Raw genomic sequence first — 21,285 nt, 5'->3', positions numbered from 1 at the left:
GCTCTAGCCAATGGAAAGACAAGTACGGAAGGAGGATTTTTTTCTCGACCAATCGGATGGAAGGTTAGTCGGGCAAGAGATTTCAACATCCAATCAGCTTGTAGATCAAAAAGCGTCACTCCTGCGTGGGGCAAAAACTGAAAGCTATCAGAAAAAAAAGTTTCCTTAGGCGAATATTTTTGTGTCACTGAAATAACATAAAACACATACAAATGAGTTGTGTTTGGTGTAATCTGATAAACTAATAATTAGCACATGCATACAACCTTTCAATTAAACCAGGCTCTTTCGCTCATTGACATACAATTAAATTATAGCAATGATTTTTTTCTAACAATTAATTAACATCCTGTTCGTAAAAGCCTTTTTGAACTATCGCAAAAAAATATAATTATTTCATCATTAATTTAAATTCTGCTGCATGCCTTGCTTTTTTGAGTAGTCTGTAGTAATATCTGCGACCTCGTATGGTGGAAAGGTAAGTTTCCGAGTGGCATTTGAAGGCGCCACAGGTGCGTTAAGCTCTGTTTCCGGTTTCGCTTTTACATTTCAGAATAAAAGCGCAAAAGGAAAAGGCACAGAGATTGACTGAGAGGGAAGGCATTGATCTTTATCTATTCTCAAAACCAATTGTACACTAGTTTTTTTATTATAATTTACAATTTAATATATGTATATTTTTCTTTCGTCCAGACTTTCTACAGTTCAAGGAAAGTTAGATTCACTTTTTAAGATTGTTCTAATGCCACTACCAATTTTACAAAAAAAAAAAAAAAAAGAGAAAAACTAGGGCCTACATCAATTACTTTTTGCTGGGGAGAACTTTTAATACAACACGACTTATTTGATCCAGTGAGAAAGTAAGATGATCTAGGCTACTTCGAATTATGGAAAATATGTTTTTTTTTTCATTTGGTAGCCTATTTATTGTTTAAGCTAAAATAAACAACTATTAAGCCCAAAATAATGTCTCACTTAGATATTGCATCATCCCTGACCTAATTGGATCATCATGTCATGCTGATCTGTTGATCATTCATGTTAGAAGCCTTTGTAAATGTTTTTTATAAATAGATGCTACAAATTATTTTGAGATTTTAAATTGCAACATCAGAAAAAAAACCGATTGATAAAATCCTACTCCTACTGATTAAGACATTTTAATAGGCCTAATATTTTTAGATGAATTAATTCAATGCCTTTTTTAAAGATCTGTAGCGACCCTGTTTTTCCTGCCTGAGTATTTTTGTGTTAACATGTTCAGATCGTAGACTCGATGGTTCAGGTGAGACTTTTGTTGAGGGGAAAAAATCAGACCCGGAAGTCTTGTTCTGAAAATCGGAACAAAGTGTGGTAACAGAAATCATTAAAGCTAATCTATCAACAACACACCGGGCACGGTAAGATAACAGTAGGCAACTGAGCATATTTTAGAAGATAATTCATTCAAACAATCTGCTGATTAGACTAGTACAGTTGAATTATCTTTCATCATGCAGTGAAAGTAAAGTTACACCGTCAAGAAGCGGATCCACGGTGTGGGAACAATCAACAGAGTTGACCGAGGGGCAGCCATTAAAATGAATCCTGTTGATAGTGCTTCGTCCATGCCTGGGCTTGTCTGTCTCGCCGCTCCTGCCTCGCGGTAAGAAGCTGGGGAAAATGACTCGTGCCCGTTGGCCTTTCCCAAACACCTTGATATGAAATGTCTGGTAAGTAGAATAAAGAGCCGGCTATTTAATGCAATGTGTAGGCCTACTGGTCTATTGAATGCCTGGATGTATGGCGCTTTTCCACTGCATGGTATCAGCTCAACTCGACTTGACTCAACTCGCATATTTGGCGTTTCCACCGCGAAAACATGGTCCCTGCAGCGGCTGCTTTTTTTGTTAACGCCTCGCTCTAGGTTCCAAGCCTCCAAGCCATGGACCCGATGCTAAAAAGTGACGTCGGCAGACAGCCGGCCGCTGATTGGCCAGACGGTAGTCTCTGGCCAATCAGTGGCCGGCCGTCTGCCGACGCTTCTGATTGGCCAGAGACTACCGGCTTGTTTATGTATTTAAGCCGCGTGTAGCCTTCTCTGGCTCTCATTCATTTGATTTGCATCACAGATCCGAATTTTTTTCCATATTCGCTAAGCTCACCCAGTTGTGTTGGTTGTTGGGGAAGTTACTTTAAACATACGAGAGGAGACATGTAGGGCAGCTAGCAGCTATAGGCTATAGCCTATATAGCCAGCTGGGACAGACATGATAGCGAGCGAATACAATAAGCCTCGGACTGAACTGATTACCTCAATAAAATATTCAGGCTGAGACACGGCTTGCATTTGAAAACATGTATCCTGAAACAAGCACTAAACAGTCAACTTTTATCATGCCCGTGTTTACGTGCATAGGGGATGTACGTGACGCATCCCTACAGCTGATTGTGTGGCAGAGTTACACATCGGGACACCAACCCTCCCTTTTAATGGCCCGTCACAATATTCTTCTACTACTTTTAGCAAACAGATACAAGGGGGGTATTTCTTAAACATTTTTCATCTGTGTTTTTGGCGGTTGGTTCAGTTAATAGTGTAACAACTGCTCGTAATTTCTGCTTTGCTACTTTGCTCCGGAGTTGGCTTTCAGCCCCTTTAAACTATTTGCAGTGGAAAACGACCCGTGCTGCTACCAAACCAAGTTGAACTGAGTTGAGTTGACTCGAGTCGAGCTACATGTGCGATGGAAAAGCGCCATAAAGGTCAATGTCTGGGTGTCTTTGCCCCACTGCAGCTTCACCACTGGCTCTGCCTGATCAGCCTGAGCCTGCCTCTGTTGTTTTGGTTTGGGTATGTGATCAGACGGGACGATCCCACGCCCGCTGCCCTGCTAAGCTCCGAACTCAGAGGCTACATGAGGATCAAGCCCGGCAGGAGGGACCAGGTGAGAAGCACCTTCAGCTGTCAGAGGGTTGGGAGAAAGAAAGAAAGAAAGAAAGAAAGAAAGAAAGAAAGAAAGAAAGAAAGAAAGAAAGAAAGAAAGAAAGAAAGAATGTATCAGTCCTAGATAGATAGATAGATAGATAGATAGATAGATAGATAGATAGATAGATAGATAGATAGATAGATAGATAGATAGATATAATGTATCAGTCGTGGTTGAATAGTAGTCTGTGGGATCAGGCCTGCCCAGACAAATGACTGGGCCCCTGAAAAGGTCCAGTCATTGGGCCCCCTTTACTCATACGGAACTTGTATCAGTGCATGATGCGCTTATTCCTACATAACACATCTGTACACAGGGCCGGTTCTAGCCAGTTAGATTAGGGTGGGCTACTGGAAATAATATTGGGCAAAGATACCAACGATGCGAGCGCGCGCAGTGCAGTATAACAACCATCTGCCACCTTCGTTTAAAGGCTAAATATTTAATTTTCTAATGTTCTTAGAAAATAATAGATAAAATATACAGAATAATTTGAAGAACACCCTCACATAGACACCTCAAAACTTCTGCTGGCAGAAATACTGATATTAAGGAATTTTCTGGGGGTCTAAAGCCCTTGAAAGTTCCGTCTTTTTTTTCCTTTCCTTTCTGGTACCCTGATTTATGTCCAGGTCCTGGCATCACTGAACTTGCTAGGTTAGCTTGCTCATCATCAATACATAGCTAACACTTGTTTTGGTTGAAAAACGACCAATGATATTTTTAGTTTTTCAATATAGAATGTGATATATTTTACCCAAGCAACAATGAATAAAATGTTTTCTTTCATTATAGAAAGTTATCTTGCGAATATAGCGTTCATAATAAAGGTTGGCTAAGTTAGGTCATCTGCAAAAAAAAAAGAAAAAAAGGGATTTTTTTTTTTTTTTCTCTGGGTCCCCCCTGGTGGCTGGGCCCTAGAAAGCTTTCCCACTTTCTACCCCTTATGGGCGGCCCTGTGTGGGATAGTGCAATTCTGATTATGAAGTGATACAATGCCTACAAGAGTGCAGACAAGCAGATGAGAAAAATTCAAGCAATTAAAAATCTCAATGTGACCTTTTGCTTTGCGCAAAAAACATAGCATGGAAATGTCCCATCAGGGCCCCCTTCATATGGAAAAAAGTAGGGGTTCAAACAAATGCTTAATTTTTGCCCTGAGGTCACATCATAGGGGAACCTAAACCGCTCAATTGCGCCTGGTACGACCTCACGACAGGTTAAATATACTGGTTTGAATGAGGAATCAAAATTGGGCACACAGAACAAAAGGGGAAAATGCAGTTTATTTTCTTTATAGGTCCACAAGTTTCCCCCTACACATCTTTCTTTGCATACCACTGGATTAAACAATACATTTCCTGTATGTGCACAAGGCGAAACATATTACAGCCTTTTCTTATCCTGCCCTCTCTTTTCTCTCTCTCTCAGCAGTTCCTGGACAAGCGCTGCAGCCAGTGTGCCTTGGTCTCCAGCTCGGGTCAGATGCTGGGAGCCGGTGTGGGAGAAGAGATAGACAAGATTGGTTGTGTGATCCGCATGAACAACGCCCCCACCCAGGGCTTTGAGAGAGACGTAGGGGGCCGCACCAGTGTACGTGTGGTGTCTCACACCAGCGTCCCCCTGCTGGTGAAAAACGAGCACTACTACTTCCAGCAGTCTGCAAACACCACATACGTGTTCTGGGGCCCGGACAGGAATATGAGGCAAGACGGGCAGGGACGCGTGTTCAACATTCTCCTGAAAATAGCAAAGAAGTATCCGGACGTACGAATCTACGCCGTGACCAGAGAGAAGATTCAGTACTGCGATAGTGTGTTCCAGAATGAAACAGGAAAAAACAGGTACAATATAGGAGAGGTTGACAAGAAAGTAAACATACAAGTAACTACTAACTCTGTTGGACCATTTATCTGTTACATTAATAAATAATAACTAGATGCATGAAACCTCAAATAACACTTTTTTTTTTTTGTATGTCAATTACAAAATTGTCACTGAGCTCCCTCCCAAATATGATACTTACATGGGTGCATTAAAAATATAAATGAAAGCCATGACACAAAACACGCCCACACGCAAATAGTTAGTTACAAACCACAGTATGTATTTAGCAGCAGTGGTGGTAGAAGTATTCAAATCTTGAAGTAAAAGTTCTGCACGCATAAGCATAAAAATGCACTTAGAGTATCACAAAAAAAGTGTCTCATTATGTCAAAAGGTCCATTTCAGAATCATAAATATTTTATTACTGGATGGTAATTATTGATGTATTAATGTCTACATCACTTAAATGTTGCTTCTGTTAACTGTGGAGCAACATTAAATCAATTTGTATACTGTATCAATAATAATGCATAATTTATTTGCTGGTAACATTATTAATTATTAATATGCTCTTGTTTTATTTTCCAATAAAGACCCCTTGCATTAAATTTAGTTTAATAGAATTGAATGGTCCCAGTTTTAGTTTATTTTAATAATTATGGTCATGAACGAATATTTAATACCTTTTTTTTATGACATACGCTTGGTGTCTCTCTCTCTCTCTCTCTCTCAGAATGAAGACAGGGGCGTATCTCAGCACGGGATTCTTCACCATGATCCTGGCTATAGAAATGTGTGACAACATCCATGTTTACGGAATGATCGAAGATAACTACTGCAGGTGAGACCCTCTACACAACCACCCACACTTTGTGATAAATTATTTCTTCTTACATAGTGACAAAGGGCCGGTTTCACAGACAAGGCACTCAAATACCTGTTTGAGCTGGATTAATTCAAAGCTACTTGCACAGACTCAGTTTAAAATAGTCCTAGATTAAAGCTATTCTGGATCAAACAAAGCCAATTGCAAGACGGACGACTAGAGCTACTCTAGGTCTACATTTGAGTTTAAATTAATCCTCCAAAGAGGCAGGTTTAACTTCAGTTTAGTGGTGTTTGTGAGAGAGCATGGACTATTTGGAATATCTAAATGAAGACCAACTCCCACTGCAGAGGCCAGCCAGAAGAGTTCTTGTGGATAGGTCTTATCCAAAACATTTATTTGATGAACTTACATTTCGAGACCGCTTTCAATATGGAAAATGCACTGAATATAACAACTTTGCTTGAGCTTATTAGATGGATGCATTTAAATTGAAGATGTATTCAGCATAATAAAATGAGTGTCTAAAACAATTCTGTTTTCAAATGTGGTTGTTGTGATTTAAAATACTGACACACATGAATAACAAAATGACAAAACACAACATGAACACCTTTTATTTTCTCCTTATATCTTCAGTGTGATTAGTAATCACAATTGTCTCAGTACTGTATCTTGTTTGAATCATAGCTCTCTCTTCCAACTTCATGTCCAATTCCACATGTAGAATTTTCATTTTCATGTCATACTTCCTTCAGATATTGCATTTTCTCAGGCTAACTTTCATGCAACGTCATCTTTTTTGTCCTTTGTTGAAAGGTTGTGGCAAGCTCTTCTTTAAAGCGAGATTCGGGTTCTTCCACAGAGTCTATCAGTGCAGATATCATTAAATATAATGTCAAAATTATAAATGAGAAAGTTGTGAAATACCGATAATGAAGATAACCTGAAGATAAATAAAAGTTAAATGAAAAAAAAAAAATGAAAAATTTGCTCAGTCCCAGCAGTATGGCTTTTAGATTCAATAACCGGATGGTTTCAAACTATTTATTTTAAGAGATTTTTTTCAAATTCATTAAAGTTTATTGATGGGATTTTTTTAGCCTCTGCCATTGTTTTTTCTCACAAGCAATGGTGTTTCTGCTCCACTCCGGGTTTTTATGATCAGCGTTGGACCAGCAGCATGTGCTCATGGCCAGGTGTTAACAATCAGGCTTACTTACCTTACTCCAGGGGCCTATCCGAAAAGTCCAATCTCCTAACCTATAAGCCTCCTTTCCTATACCTTAACCCCTAAACGTCATCGGGGTTAAGGAGAGATGAAAGGTGCTTCCTATCGAACATAGGAAAGGACAGCGCTGTTTCAAATGAATTCGACTCCACTTTTCCTAACCGACGTCATTGCGCGACGGCGAGTATTGCTGACGTGAGTCACTAGCGTGAAACTACACTATTCTCCGAAAATGGACCACAACAAGCGCTCGTTTGATCCATGCGTTCTTTTCATATTGATTTTAATCAGGTTGTCGCCAACAGAGTGAGAATCACTCCCATATATCCCAATTCACATGTGGAATAAAAAGAGGCTACACTTGTGTTGATGTTGAAATTAACTGCCCCCAGTAACTTCATTAAATGTGAAGTTGGTATTTTATTTTCTTATGGTGTAAATTATGTGCTACGAAAATAACTATTATGATGTTGGTCTTTTATGAGTTCTTTATTATCTTTAGCCTGTGTGTGTGTGTGTGTGTGTGTGGGGGGGGGGGGGTATTTTGTTTTAGCCGAGTTAAATCTTCCTCTCTTCTCCTCTCCTCTCTTCTGTTTTACCTCTCGTTCGTATTCGTGTAGAGTCGGTAAACTCCGGCGGTGGCCTGTTGCTTTAAATCTTGCCGCCGTAAAGGATTATGGGATACCACTAGGGTTGCAAAGGGGTGGAAAGTTTCCGGTAAATTACCGGAAACTTTCCGGAAACTTTCCATGGGAACTTTCGCTCAGGAATTTTGGGAATATTCGATTTTTGGGAATTGACTTGAAATTGGGGGAAATTTAATGGACTATCATATTCAAACTTAAATGTAGTTCAAATGTTCAAATGTGTATCTTCAAAAGTTTTGTGCTCTGGGCTTAATGTAGCCTCAATGCTCCAGGGTTCTAGAAATCATCTGTGCATGTGATGGAGGAATGCACAGTGCATGTAGGGGGCGTGGCCTCAATACCCCTGCAGTAAGCAGTGTGCTGTGTGCATGTGATTGAGGAAAAGCACATATTCTCAAGTGTGAAAGCATGAAAGCTGGTTTATTTAGTCAAGAATATGCTAAATATACATTTCCCCCGACTATATTTAAAATCACTGTTAAGGTCAAACCTTAAATTTGTTAAATTTTTGGTTTATTCCCGTTAATTCCCATTAATTCCCAAAATTCCCGTTAATTCCCGTTAATTCCCTTGGAAAGTTTCCAACTTTGAAAATTCCCGGAATTTTGCAACCCTAGATACCACTATCTCCTTTCCTTTAGCATAGGTTGGTCAGGAGTAACCTATGCTAAAGGAGGGTTAAAGGATGAATCGAGGCTCCTTTCCTATGCCTTTCCTAAGCATTTGGAGAATTCGGATCACCTATCCGCCGAGTACTTCCGGTTCATCTCGATAGGAAAGGAAATTTCCTATGCAAAAAAAAGTTTTCGGATAGGCCCCTGGACTTCATAGTCTCAGACTAACTAAGCCAAACTTAAGCCATATCCATGAAAGTGACTTAAACGTCCCAGTTTAACTAGTCCACATTGAGGCCTAGTCCTGGCTTAATCTAGGCCCTGTCTGTGAAACCGGCCCATAGTATGTTAAGTCACCTCTACTCTCCTCTTGCTCTTTACTCTGCCCGACAGCCGAGCTAATCACAGCGTGGTTTCGTACCACTACTATGAGAAGAACCACGTTGACGAGTGCAGGATGTACAGGGTCCACGAGCACACGCAGCGTGGCGGCCATCGCTTCATCACAGAGAAGGCCATCTATGCCAAGTGGGCAACACGGCACAAGATGGAGTTCAAACACCCCTCCTGGAGCCTCTGAAGAAGGAGATGTTCCATTGAACATACAGTGGGATTCACTTTGCTGACGATTTAAATGTTGCCGGGGGTTTGATCATGTTACTAGCTCTGACTGTTATTCTCAGTTTTCTCAGGGTAGAAAATAGCCTCATTTCACACCAGCTCATAGTGTATACAATTATCTGCCACCATAGATATTAAAAACACATTTTGTATTAAAACATTTTTATAGACATACCAGCATTTATCGGGTAAAAGGTGGTCAAGCACTAGCCTCAGTGTTACTGAATACACCCATTATGTATAGCCAGCCATTTTGGTTTCTTTATAAGTGTGCCTTGACTTTCGGTTTTATTTTGCACCATGTTATAGTTTATGTGGTAGTCTGGGCTGCGGCTACACACAACGCACTTTTGTCCTTAAAAAAATGAATTACATTGGTTAAGGCTGCAACTTGAAATTATTATTTTACAGAGATTATTCTTGCATTTATTTCAAAACATTTGTCTAGAAATTGCTAGGAAAAAAATGTGAATCACAGTTTCCAAGTGAACGTATTTAGATAATTGTTTTTGTTTTTGTTGTTTGGACCTATACTAAAATGTGTAATCATACTAGACTTAATAAAACAGCAAGCCATTACATATGAGAAGCTGTAACCAGAATATTTGGGGCATTTTTGCACAAAGAATGATTTTAAAAAAAAGACGAATGGATTACCAAAGAAAAGTTGCTGAATAACCAGCACGCGTGGACAAACTGCTATATTAATAGAATTGTTTGTGGCACATTTTATTTGATCATCATTTATACTGTTGGGCCTCAAGTCTACAGCCAATGATCCGTGCTCATACTCCAGACCTACAACAAATAATAATAAAGCACACTTATTTTATTAATTCTTTATATAGTTTCTGATAATGATGTATGTGGTATTTATTCGGTTATGTACCGGCCACAGAGCAGACAGTATTAAAATGCAAATTCAGAGAGATCAATTAACACATTCAGTATTTGATACGATAAGAAAACAAAAAGAGCCTGCATTTCTTAGAAGGCGGATGGATGAGACATTTGCAAATGTCCCCCACCGTCTAGATATCTGCAGAAAGTTGTGATGGACGGCTAAGAATAGGACCCTTGTCTTTAAATATAACAGGCCCGATACCATACACACTAAATAATGTACTTCTCTTTCTTTAAAATCGTTTAGCCTTGCATATGTTGTTGCCTGTGTAAAATGAAAACCCTAGTGCTGCCTTTTTTTGAGTTGCAGTTCACATTTTTGGTGACTGAATTCCAAAGACTGTTATAGTATTTGCACTACTGAGCAAACTAGTGTGTCAGAGTATTTTACTGTACATTTCAGACACAAATTGCTTGAATTAAGATGTATTATTAAAGATGTTTTGGTATAAGTAGGCCTAGTAGTGAACTGCGTAAATTAAATGTCAAAACCTGAATGTTAACTTTGATCACTGGTCACAGCAGATCAGTCTCATCATGAATAAATCTGCTGTCGAAAAAAGTCTGCTTGTGTGTGAGTTTGACTACAGACAAATTGTCTCCACATGTTTGGTTATGAGAAAGTGCTCCTACGCGTCTCACAAGCTACTTTTAAGCCTACACTTACTGTTTACATTATGTTAATATTTAAACTAGAGCAACTGTATGGGGAAATCCATTTGTTTTGTTCTGATGTCGAGTCTGGACTGCCCACCAACCACCAACACAACTCCTCCGTGCTGCAGTGAGAGACCTGCTGATGACGTCACGGACTGGTGCATGAAGATGGGGTGCGAGAGAAGGGAGCGAGACACCAAGGAGGACCGCAAAGGCCATGTAACGGTAAACCGGAGCAACATCTGGCTGTAGATTTACACACCTTCAACTCGTCGTGTTTGGTTTATACCTTAATCCTGTCGGCGCGGTATGGGTTTTTTATAACGGTCTCAGTTAAGGTACGTCAACAATGGAGGGTGAACAGCTGCGTAGAGTGGTCTTTTTTATGTCAAAAAATCTACATATCTATTGCCTCATTTGTTTCGGCGTTAGGTTGCCTAAATATGAGCTGGAATAGCAAGCGAGACTAACACAACAGTTAGCGTGTCGCTATTTATATAAATAAATATAATATAAACTGTCAATAGCCTACTTCATACGCTGATATTTCAGACGCTGTGCTATTGGCATGTGAAATGATCAATTCGTGCAGATAGGCTACAATCATATTATGAGCTGGACAGACGGGCCATGACAATAGGCAGGAGAGATGGATTTCAGTGTTAACAGTTTGTTGGTCTTCTCTTCCTGTCAGGTATGATGACAGACAGCCACAGTCAGTGTGTTGGTACACAGCCTGACCAGAAAGCATGGGGATGGAGCTCAAGGTAAGATACGGGGTGTGGCAACCAGACCAGGACTTCATCATCATCATCCTTAGTTGTATTCGTTTTAAGAGTGGCATATGAAATCCGTTGAGGTATTATCAACATCAATTTGTTGTTTAAAAGCGGTGGAGGAATTCGCCCCACTATATCAGTATCAGGAAAATGATCCTCTGGTATCATCAGTAAAACCACTCCCACTGTAACTCAGTAAGAGTAACATAATGACTCTGCATTAGGATGAGACATCATTTGATTCATCCAGAGGGAAAGTGCTGTGCCGCAGTTGCAGGAAAAAGTAGGAATGAGTGTGAATATAAGCGACAATATCAATAAAGGCAACAACTATTTCAAATATATCACAAATAAAAAGTAAAAAGTCTTACCTCTCACCCGATGTCAATTACTAGATCTTGTCGATATCATTGTTGTTTACAAGTGGCAGAGAGAGCTTTCTCATTTAAAAGTACTATTGCTCACTGTACAAATATTAGTCATGGATTTAAAATGTGCAGTGTCAGAATTAAAACCACTCCCTCTGTAACTCTGTTATGGCAATATCATTAGGCCTATATCTGCAGCCGCAGTCTGTTAAGATTGGCACCCACAGCTCCTCCACCCTCATGCTCAGTACGGGTTCTCCACAAGGCTGTGTGCTGAGCCCACTCCTGTATGCCATCTACACACATGACTGTACTCCCACCCACCCCACCAACACAATAGTCAAATTTGCGGATGATACGACTGTGGTGGGGCTCATAACCGGAGGAGACGAGTCGGCCTACAGGGATGAGGTGCAGCGGCTGGTGGAGTGGTGTGCTGCAAACAACCTGTCCCTTAACACCACAAAAACAAAGGAGGTCATAATGGATTTCAGGAGACACAGAGCTGACCCCGCTCCTCTCCACATAAACGGTGACTGCGTGGAGAGAGTTTCCACCTTTAAGTTCCTGGGAACTCACATCTCAGAGGACACATCCTGGTCAGCTAACACCAAAGCGGTGGTGAAGAAGGCCCAACAACGACTCCACTTTCTGAGGGTACTCAAGAGGAACAGACTGGAGGAGAAGCTGCTGGTGACCTTTTACCGCTCAACCATCGAAAGTGTGCTGGCCTTCTCCATCACTGTGTGGTATGCTGGCTGCACAGTGGCTGACAGGAAAAGGCTGCAGAGGGTGATAAGGTCAGCTGAAAAGACCATTGGCTCTCCTTTGCCCTCCTTAGATGACATCGCCAGCTCTCGATGCCTCTCGAGAGCAAAGAAAATAATCCGTGACCACCTCCATCCCAGCCACCACCTGCTTAGCCTACTGCCCTCTGGTAGGAGGTACAGGAGCCTGCAGAGCAGAACCAACAGACTGGCAAACAGCTTCTTCCCTTGGGCAATCAGGACACTGAACACTCAAAAAACATAAACACATTAAACAGACATACACATAGGCTACCTCACTTACACAAGTGCAATATGCTTTCTGCCTTTTAGATTTATTTATTATGACATGCCTGTCCTTGTCTTGTTTCTTGTGTTATTTATGTGTCTTGTTGTTTTTATACTGTTTTTATCTTAAATTGCTTGTCTGTTTTTTCTGTGTGTAATAATGCACCTTCAGTTGGCAATCCCAATTTCGTTGTACGGGTGACTGTACAGTGACAATAAAGACTATCTATCTATCTATCTATCTATATGACTTTGTGCATTAAGCTAAGATAGAACTACAGTATAATTCATCCTGAAGCAGTTTCAGTTTGTTGTTGATTGTTGTCTCAGGGTTTCCGCTTTAATTTCATATACTCTTTACGATGCATCGTTTTATAGGTTCTAAAAATCTAAATTTTGTAAAGTAAACAGTAAAAACAGCTGTTAAATACAACTGTTGAATGAAAAAAAAGTACAATATCTCCATCTGTAATGTAATGAGTATCTGTGCTCAAGTACACTTAAGGTGTTACCGTATTTTCTCTGTTGTTTACAACGCAGGGACAACAGAGCCACAGGATGGTAATCTTGGCAGCCATCTTTATCCTGATGACACTCCTTATCCTGTACGGCTCAAACAATGCCATGGATGACGTCTACGCTCCCTTCCATGTGGCTACAAATCATGCTCTCATGTACACGGACCTGAAGAAGTGGGCAGGGAGAGAAGGATATGTGCCATTCAATGGGAACAAGGTACTTAAGAGGTTGTGCACAGACACAGCTGTACAAATGTTACAACTCGAACTTCAGTAAACATCTACTTTGTCAATGCAAGTAAGACACTTCTATTCTGTGGCTGATTTTTATGGTTTTCTATGGTTTGCATGCACAGACATTTTAAGACAGATAACTTCCTGTTCATTTTGGCTGAGATTGATCTGTTTTTTTCCTTTCTGCCCGTTCTCATTGTCTACTTGTTTTTATCATATCAATTACTATACATGGGCTTACAGAATTCTTTTTGTGCAACTACGTCTATTCCAAATTTCATGGTAATGCAGAAAATAGTTGACTAAAAATGTTAACCTTACAATGGCACCATTGATGGAAAAGTCAGTATTACCCTCTTTGTCCTTTCAAAATGTCATGGCTCCGCTTAGTACATAACTGTGGATTTTTTTTCCCACCCCACTGTTAATGATGTTTTTTTCTTAAAACATTCACTTGTAAAATGTCATGTTGTCTTTTCTTTTTCAGGAGATGACCCTGCGCTGTAATAACTGCGCGCTTGTGACGAGCTCCAGCCACGTCTTGGGCAGCAGAGCCGGAGAAGAGATAGACAGTAGCCAGTGTGTGATTCGCATGAACGACGCACCCACGTTGGGTTACGAGAGAGATGTGGGGAACCAGACCTCTCTGAGGGTGGTAGCCCACTCCAGTGTGTTCAGGGTGATCCGGAAGCCCAGCGAGTTCCTGCACCAGAAAGACAGCAACCCCGTGCTCATCTTCTGGGGACCCCCGAATAAATTTGGGAAGGACTCTAAAGGAACCTTGTACAGGCTGATACAGAGGGTCAGCCAGACCTACAGCAACTTGTCTTGTTTCAGTGTCACGAACAGCAAGATGCGCAGATTCGACAATCTGTTTCACACAGAGACAGGACGAGACAGGTGAGTACTTAGGAAGCTAGTGTAACGTCAATCACATGGTATTGTGTATTGGCAAAATGTCACTTTCACAAACTCTTGTTTTTTTTCTTAGACAAAAATCTCACTCATGGTTGAGCACAGGTTGGTTCACCATGGTCATAGCTATTGAGATATGTGATAACATCAAAGTATATGGGATGGTTCCACCCAATCACTGTCTGTGAGTATCATGATAGCAATCAATCTAACCCAAGTATCGAATCATGCACTATCAACCAATTAGTTTCTACATTAAATCACAGATAGACTACAATTTAAAATAACAGTAAGACTCTTTTTACTTTCTATTTAGAAAAAAACCTGGTTCCAAGAAGATGCCCTACCACTACTACAAGCCCAGGGGGCCGGATGAATGTTTAACATACCTACAGAATGAGAGCGGCCGGAGAGGCAACCACCATCGCTTTATAACAGAGAAACAAGTGTTTTCACGCTGGGCAAAGCAGTACAACATCACATTCACTCATCCCAACTGGTGAATGGACTTTTTTGTGGAAACTAGACAGATATCTCTCAGTCAGGCTGGATTTTATTGTAAATTCCTGACAGCTTTTTATTTTTCAAGAGAATCGACCAAGAGGAGGAAAAAAAGATGCTTTTTGGGAAAAACTATTAATAGACCAAAATACTTGGGGAGATTTTCCGTAACAGAAGAATTCAGAATCTCAGTTCTGCGAGGTTTCTGAAAATACTCTCTGTATATTCCACATCGCCACCTGACACGCTTTTTTTGGAAAAAGAAAAGAAAGCGAATTTAAAAGATACATTTTTACATGTTTATAATACTTTTGTTATTATGTGTTGAAAATGCACTTCTATTTCCCACATAGGGGTGAGTGGGATAAAATCAACAACCGTTCTCATAGGATATGACTTAAGTGGCCTATAAAACGCTATATTATATACAAAGATTGTACTCTACAGTATGATTGCAGTAACAGATTCAACATATATCAGAATATATCAGCAATGTGGCTTTGTACCATTTTAAATTTCATTGTAAGAGTTCCTGAGCAGAAACCATAATCATCTGTTTTTCAGTATTTTAGGTTGAATAATATAAACAATCCTTTTTACTTCAAAAAAGAGACAAGCATTGGTGTTTAATATCTTAACCAGAAGCATCCATTCAACTCCTATTATAAAATGCGATTTAAATCAGAAAATATCTGATTAATAGGTAAACAGTCTAACAATTAGACCAAGGATTTTTATTTTGGTACTATAGAAACATTTTGATCTGTATTCAGAACTGAGCCCTAATTAACAGATATCAATGTAAGAGATCAATTTGTGGATGAAGCACAGGTGCCTTCACTTTGAGGGAAAGCTATAGTGCGTAACTTTTTCATATAAATGAATGTCTGTTTAATTCAAACCACCACCAAACGTCATGTAGATGCACCGACAGTGTTGTTGTAGTTCCTTCCGAATTTCTCATGGAGGCAACAGAAGTTACGCACTATAGCTTTAGCGGTGTTGATTCACTTTTTTGCATTAACTATTCTTGTTAGTAATAATTGGACACATTTAGAAATGATGCAACACATACATGTCATATTGAATCAGTTCAACTCAAACAAGTTCACATCAATTCAACAGAAGTATATTATTGTAACATTGTTGCTGCATTAATGTAGATTTTAACATTTTCATGAAAATGACACTATGGACATGAAACTGCCGCCTAGTGAAAATAAACCTTTTTACCTCAGTGGCATTCCAGCGCATGCAGCTTTAGTTCAAGTAGTCCACAGAATGCATCATGGTTGTGCTATGTATCAGTGTGTCACTAAGACTGCACGATTCAATTAAAAAGTGAAATTGTGTTTCTTTCAATTGTGGAAGTGTGAAGCAGAGAGCAGTGCCATTTCTTCAGCTATGTTGCCTTTTGTTAGAATTTTCATATTCATCCTTCAGGAGAGGCCCTTCATCACCGTGCGGCGTTATGTGCTCGATTTGTTGTCATTGATCATAAGGCATTGTTAGTTATGAATACGGAGAAAAGACATGAACTGCATTGACTGTTGTATTTTTTTTTACAGTATAAAGATTAAATTGCCTGCTAGAAGGATTGAGATACTTTCCTGAAATTGTGACATTACTGCATTTCATAGGAAGCAAAATTTTAGAGGAAACATAAAGAACACAGTCCGTATCTTCAACACAGAAGCTCGAATTGTACACATATTACACTAACAGTTTCTAAAACTGTGTCCAACCAATTCCTATCAATGTGGGTGGACTAATTATTAGAAACACTTGAATTAAACTCCAAAATGGCCAAAAAGTTCAAATGACAAATATCTAAAAACAACTTTAACAAAACGACTAAAAATGCTAGACTTTAAGGCGGCTGGATTTATTGTGGACTCATATCCAACTGCATTAGTTTTCATTAGGTGTACCTAATAATCTGGAAACAGGATATCAAGTACTTCCACAAATAACTCTAAAGAATCCTGCAGACTGCATTTAAACCTGCCATTACAATAAAATCTCAGCCTGACCTTGTGTGGATAGGGGAGGATGAAATGCTAATATAACACAGAGCAATGCATGCAGCATGCATTGGAAATTGATTTTAATCAACAACAGTCTGAAAGCTGTAAAGGGGAATCCTTCTCTTAACACAAGCATGTGATTTTACCTACTCGCTCAGCAACCTTTATTCATGAAAATGGAACTCAGAAGCTCAGTGCCATTTGTGTTTTCATGTTGTGCTGGTCTCAACACCTTTGTTTTCTGTGAAATAGCATGTAAGAAGAATATGGTGCTTTGAAAATAATACAGCAGAAGTCAGTTCAAGCCTGTGGATAGCATCTGTATTTAAACATATACACTTTGTTGAGCCATTTAGAAACAAAATAATTAACACAAACAGACACGTATCTAGCACTAACTGAACTCAATTAAACTGATGTGATGTTCTAACAGTATGTTCAAAGGTATTTATTCATTACAAATGAACATCTTCATGGTAAACTGATACAATGTCTGACAGCATGTCTGTGTTTACTTTCCTCCATCACTAACTATTTAATAAATCACTGGAAACATCTGTAAAGGCAGCTGTGATCTTCTGTCTTAGCGCCGCCATGGAAACCAAGATGGCCTCCTGTTGAGAAGAAATTAACTAAATGAACAATTTGAGAATAAAAGGCTACTTTAATCCAAACAGTTTACTAATTTAAAAGGCATTTACTCATACAGAATGTGTAAATGTAGATAGTCACACAGTGCCCATGGTATAATATGCCCCTCACCTCTGTGCGAATGGTCCTGCTGCCCTGACTGGGGCATGTGTTGAGGTAAAGGTCAAACAAAACACTGGGGTCATTCACTTCCAGTTCTTGGTCCGCATCTACACTGGCCTCCAATCCCTGAAGACCTCCGAAAACTACCAAAAGATGCCTAATAAAAAAGTGTGTGGAAAAAGTTTAATTTATTAAGACAAGATTATACATGAACCATAAACAGCTCGTCATCTAAATGTTAACACTGCATCGACAATGCTAACATGCTGATGTCTGGTACACAATTCAATGCCAATCCATACAATAGTTGTAAAATTATGCCCCAATGACCGACCTAAAGACCAACACTGCCACTAGCAGGCCTAATATAAAAGAAAAAACTAAATCTTCTAAGACCTCCTCTCCCACCTGATTGGCTCTGAACCTACTTGAATGGTGACAGTTTCGTCTGGTCCACATTACTGCCTCTCTCTGATGTGCCAATAGTCAGGTCGTATCCTTCTTGATGTGGACTTTCTGTGAAAACTGCACCTGCATCATCAAAAAATAAAGCAGTCACATCAGGGTCGAGCTTCACACTGGGTTTTTTTAAGACAACATGTGCAGATGAAAAGGTTTATTTAGCTCTTAATCATCAGAAATGTTGTAAATTAATTTCAAGCATATGTTTGTATAATAGGAATTGTAAACATACTGAGGGAAGACGCCAGGCGGACACTGTAACCCCAGTAGAGACCTCCTTCAGACCTGGGAACGTGAGGAGCCACCACCACAGCTTCATATACTTTGCTCTCTGATGACGGACATATAGATTGACAAACACACACACACACACAATCAACTGATGCACAAAATCTGCAATGAAAACGTTTATGAGAAAAAAAAAATATATATAAAAAACATTATAAAAGCTGATGGGACAAAATTACCTTGATTTTGTATCTTATTGAGCTGCACTGTGACTCGTAGTCCAGCCTGCAGCTGTTTATTGATCCGTACGTCCTGTGGAAACACATGGATATAGCTTAGTTTATGAGAGCTGAAACTATTTTTTTTTGTCTGCAACAATTTACATAAATAATTAATTGTTTTGGGTTCTTTTTTAAGCACAAATTACAAACTGGTTCAAGTCTCTTAATTTAGAATATTTTCTGTGTTTTTTTTTGTATTTCATGATAGAAAATTATTATTAAATATTTGGGTTTTGGACACCACCTTGAGCTCTGGGACATTTTAATGGGCATTTAAAAGAAATCTGACATTTTATAATTTCGTGTCCTCTATTAAGACATGCTGACCTTTCTCATCCCGCAGTTGACTAAAGAGCCTTTTCCTTGTTTAGTCGGCCGGTCCAGGACGATCCCTTCCCGGTATTCTGATTCATCGTCTATCCTCATGTGATGAGGAGAGTCTAAAGGGTTGAGCAAACCTGGAAAAAAAGCAAATTGTAAATATGTGTCTATTTGCTTCATTTAAGGGCATGTTTATACCTGGTACTACAATGTAATCTCTATCTAGGTAGCTAAGCTATTATGGTATGTATGGTATTCAGATACCAGGGAGTAACTTCCTGGTGTTGTCTAATACAAACCCGCAAAGTAACTCCTATAGCAGTGACAATGGCTAAGTTGTTATGTTATTTTATAAAAAGAAATATAGATCTGATTTTATTCCAAAGTGAATGTTGTTTTTATAAATCTGAGGTTTTCAAACTGTGAGCAGACTTCGAGGGAGGTGGGCTGAGAGAGACAGGAAGTTGTTTTTGTGGTTTGACCCATTTAAGTCAGCAGGTGCTGCTGCTGCTTGCCTCATGCATTCTTCTCCGAGTCATCACTTAGTAAAATCTGAACACACAGTCATGATACAAATATTTTTAGATTCCATGTGAACTGATTTTTTTAAAGCCCCTGCTATACATGAATGTAGAAAATGGGTAATCTAGACTATTACCTGCATACTGTAAATCTTGATGCTTGGGGAAAAACCACTTGCGTAGATACCTGATGGAGAGGAAAAGCTGTTTTTAAAATGTGAAGAAATGGTCTGATCATGGTGATCTGATTTTATATTCCTACTTACTGGGGACACTCCAGGTACTGCAGGATTCTGGCAAGCTGAATACAAGCTTGTCCTTTCTTCCCAACGCCTTTAAATTCTCCTTCAACGCTCCTGTGGGACAAAAGGCAAAAAGAAAAGAAAAGTACTCTTAGTTTTCTGGTGGTTAGGGGAGTGTTTACCAATTAATTGCACCTCTTATAGTGAACTTACTTGACATCTTCCCCATACTCATCAAACACAACTATCTCATCAACAGAGAAAACGACACAGGCCCGTGCGATCTGTCCGGCAAGGTATGTACGGAGTTCAGTAGACTGAGCGTTATCCAGGACCGACCCTGGCAGGGCAACGCTCACTGTGTAAGCCCGACCTGAGGGACACAATGTACACATCAAAGTCCCTCCATTCACAGGTATATTATGAGATAACAGCAAACCATGTAATGATAATGAAGTAATTTACCTTTATTGTTTTCTGTCTGCTGCTGTAGTTTTGCTTGCTCTTCTGCCTCGTGCTTTTTCTGCTTGTCCAACTGTTTGATGAGTTTGGCCTCTTTCCTTTGCTTCTGAGAATCTTTTACTGTTATCAAATACATTGGTGAGAAAAAAAATAGGTGAAGACGGACTGGGGATATATTAGCCTGAAGGTTCTGAAGCTATTTGGCCTGTGGCCCATCTGACTTAATAAGCAGTTTAACCAAAGTGTGTTTATAAAGTTGTGGCTATTCGCTGCATAATTTTCAACTTTCTTTGACATTTTATATATCAAACCATTACTCGACGAGTCAAGAAATTAAATGGCAGATATATGATTACTGTTGATGAGGATTATTATAAGTTGCAGCCATAAAATACATTTGAGTGTCCTGTGTAGGTAAAGCTATCCCGTAGACCCATGAAAAACACAAAAATTGATAAAAAGGTGTAAAAATTAAACAAGATTTTTTTGTTACAGATGCTATTAGACAGATGCAACTTATAAACAATATTTTATCCCAAATTGTAATTTAAATAAAAACCTTCACAGTGCTGCATGTGCTACATTTCCATTATAAGGCTAACAAATAATGAATTGAGATTATCCTAAATATCCTCACGACGAGTGACTGACACACAGACTCCGAAACCCTGACATAATATAGTATCAGTCGGTATATAAAAGTAACAATATCCGATCATTCAGTCGCGAAGAAATACATTTTGAGACACTTAACTTGGCGTTATAGAGAATAAAAAGAGCACACAGTAACATTTGTATCAAACCAAACTGACGGCATGGAGCTAAGAGATGTTAGCCACATGTAGCTGTTTACTTACATTCTGATTTCCGTTTCTTCCAGTCCACCCTCTCTGTAGGCTGTAAACATCAACAAACACATTACAGATGATATAAACAAGAGAAAAGTGTATATTGTATAATAACATTGCCGTAATAGTACCTCAGGGGACACAACTTTAGGTCTCTTCGCTGCAACGTCGGTAGACATTTTTACACCCACCAAACACGTGAAGTTTATTTACTTCCGGGTTGCTAAATGTTTCAAAGTAAAAGTCTGTTGATATTGATTGAATTGCTGCTTAACATACAACTGGGACTACATATAAGTTAAGGCTTTTATTTAAATTAATAATCGATAACATATCACAAGCTTCGACTGAAAAAGTTTGAATGTGTGACTTCTGCCTATTTTTTTAAATTATCTTATAAAATAAAAAGCTTGACTGCCTAAAGTGCAATTATTTGACAAATATTCATATATTCTCTATAGCTAATATTCTGAAA

At 39.2% G+C, this 21,285-nt stretch overlaps 3 protein-coding genes across 6 annotated transcripts; 2 read left to right on the top strand and 1 right to left on the bottom strand.

The window, feature by feature from the left end:
• The first annotated feature begins 1,377 nt into the window (after positions 1-1,377).
• st6galnac4 (ST6 (alpha-N-acetyl-neuraminyl-2,3-beta-galactosyl-1,3)-N-acetylgalactosaminide alpha-2,6-sialyltransferase 4) lies at positions 1,378-10,127 on the top strand. Of its 3 annotated transcripts, XM_080046808.1 has the most exons (6): positions 1,378-1,400; positions 1,500-1,712; positions 2,778-2,927; positions 4,401-4,813; positions 5,530-5,637; positions 8,508-10,127. In XM_080046808.1, exons 2-6 carry the CDS (start codon positions 1,701-1,703, stop codon positions 8,692-8,694), a joined length of 870 nt encoding a protein of 289 aa, XP_079902934.1. In that variant the 5' UTR covers positions 1,378-1,400; positions 1,500-1,700; the 3' UTR covers positions 8,695-10,127. The 3 variants fall into 3 exon arrangements, with proteins under 3 accessions (XP_079902934.1, XP_079902935.1, XP_079902933.1); XM_080046809.1 differs by having other exon boundaries at positions 1,380-1,712; positions 4,404-4,813; XM_080046807.1 differs by having other exon boundaries at positions 1,380-1,712.
• Positions 10,128-10,458: 331 nt separating this feature from the next.
• On the top strand, positions 10,459-16,271 carry st6galnac6 (ST6 (alpha-N-acetyl-neuraminyl-2,3-beta-galactosyl-1,3)-N-acetylgalactosaminide alpha-2,6-sialyltransferase 6). 2 transcript variants are annotated; one of them, XM_080046360.1, is made up of 6 exons: positions 10,459-10,520; positions 10,990-11,062; positions 13,038-13,232; positions 13,737-14,149; positions 14,241-14,348; positions 14,481-16,271. In XM_080046360.1, exons 2-6 carry the CDS (start codon positions 11,045-11,047, stop codon positions 14,665-14,667), a joined length of 921 nt encoding a protein of 306 aa, XP_079902486.1. In that variant the 5' UTR covers positions 10,459-10,520; positions 10,990-11,044; the 3' UTR covers positions 14,668-16,271. The 2 variants fall into 2 exon arrangements, with proteins under 2 accessions (XP_079902486.1, XP_079902487.1); XM_080046361.1 differs by having other exon boundaries at positions 10,465-10,633.
• A 716-nt stretch (positions 16,272-16,987) lies between these two features.
• spout1 (SPOUT domain containing methyltransferase 1) lies at positions 16,988-21,003 on the bottom strand. The gene is made up of 12 exons (XM_080046202.1): positions 20,942-21,003; positions 20,820-20,859; positions 19,966-20,082; positions 19,714-19,873; positions 19,525-19,614; positions 19,396-19,445; positions 18,744-18,874; positions 18,375-18,447; positions 18,140-18,238; positions 17,874-17,976; positions 17,455-17,602; positions 16,988-17,306 (listed from the first exon to the last, which is right to left on the bottom strand). Exons 1-12 carry the CDS (start codon positions 20,987-20,989, stop codon positions 17,220-17,222), a joined length of 1,146 nt encoding a protein of 381 aa, XP_079902328.1. The 5' UTR covers positions 20,990-21,003; the 3' UTR covers positions 16,988-17,219.
• Positions 21,004-21,285: the final 282 nt, after the last annotated feature.

Source organism: Ammodytes marinus (assembly GCF_949987685.1).
Source record: "Ammodytes marinus genome assembly, chromosome: 18".
Classification (NCBI taxonomy): Eukaryota; Metazoa; Chordata; class Actinopteri; order Uranoscopiformes; family Ammodytidae; genus Ammodytes; species Ammodytes marinus.
Note: the sequence above shows the minus strand (reverse complement) of the source record. Positions and strands in the feature narration are given on the sequence as shown.

Excerpts from the sequence above, each read along its gene's own strand:
- st6galnac4 (XM_080046808.1), top strand. Across the intron at positions 2,928-4,400 it reads AGCCCGGCAGGAGGGACCAG|CAGTTCCTGGACAAGCGCTG; the intron begins GTGAGAAGCACC and ends TCTCTCTCTCAG. Across the intron at positions 4,814-5,529 it reads AATGAAACAGGAAAAAACAG|AATGAAGACAGGGGCGTATC; the intron begins GTACAATATAGG and ends TCTCTCTCTCAG.
- st6galnac6 (XM_080046360.1), top strand. Across the intron at positions 13,233-13,736 it reads TGCCATTCAATGGGAACAAG|GAGATGACCCTGCGCTGTAA; the intron begins GTACTTAAGAGG and ends TTTCTTTTTCAG. Across the intron at positions 14,349-14,480 it reads GTTCCACCCAATCACTGTCT|AAAAAAACCTGGTTCCAAGA; the intron begins GTGAGTATCATG and ends CTTTCTATTTAG.
- spout1 (XM_080046202.1), bottom strand. The coding sequence starts at position 20,989 with ATGTCTACCGACGTTGCAGCGAAGAGACCTAAAGTTGTGTCCCCTGAG. Across the intron at positions 20,083-20,819 it reads GAAGAAACGGAAATCAGAAT|TAAAAGATTCTCAGAAGCAA; the intron begins GTAAGTAAACAG and ends ATTTGATAACAG. Across the intron at positions 17,977-18,139 it reads CCGCCTGGCGTCTTCCCTCA|GTGCAGTTTTCACAGAAAGT; the intron begins GTATGTTTACAA and ends TTGATGATGCAG.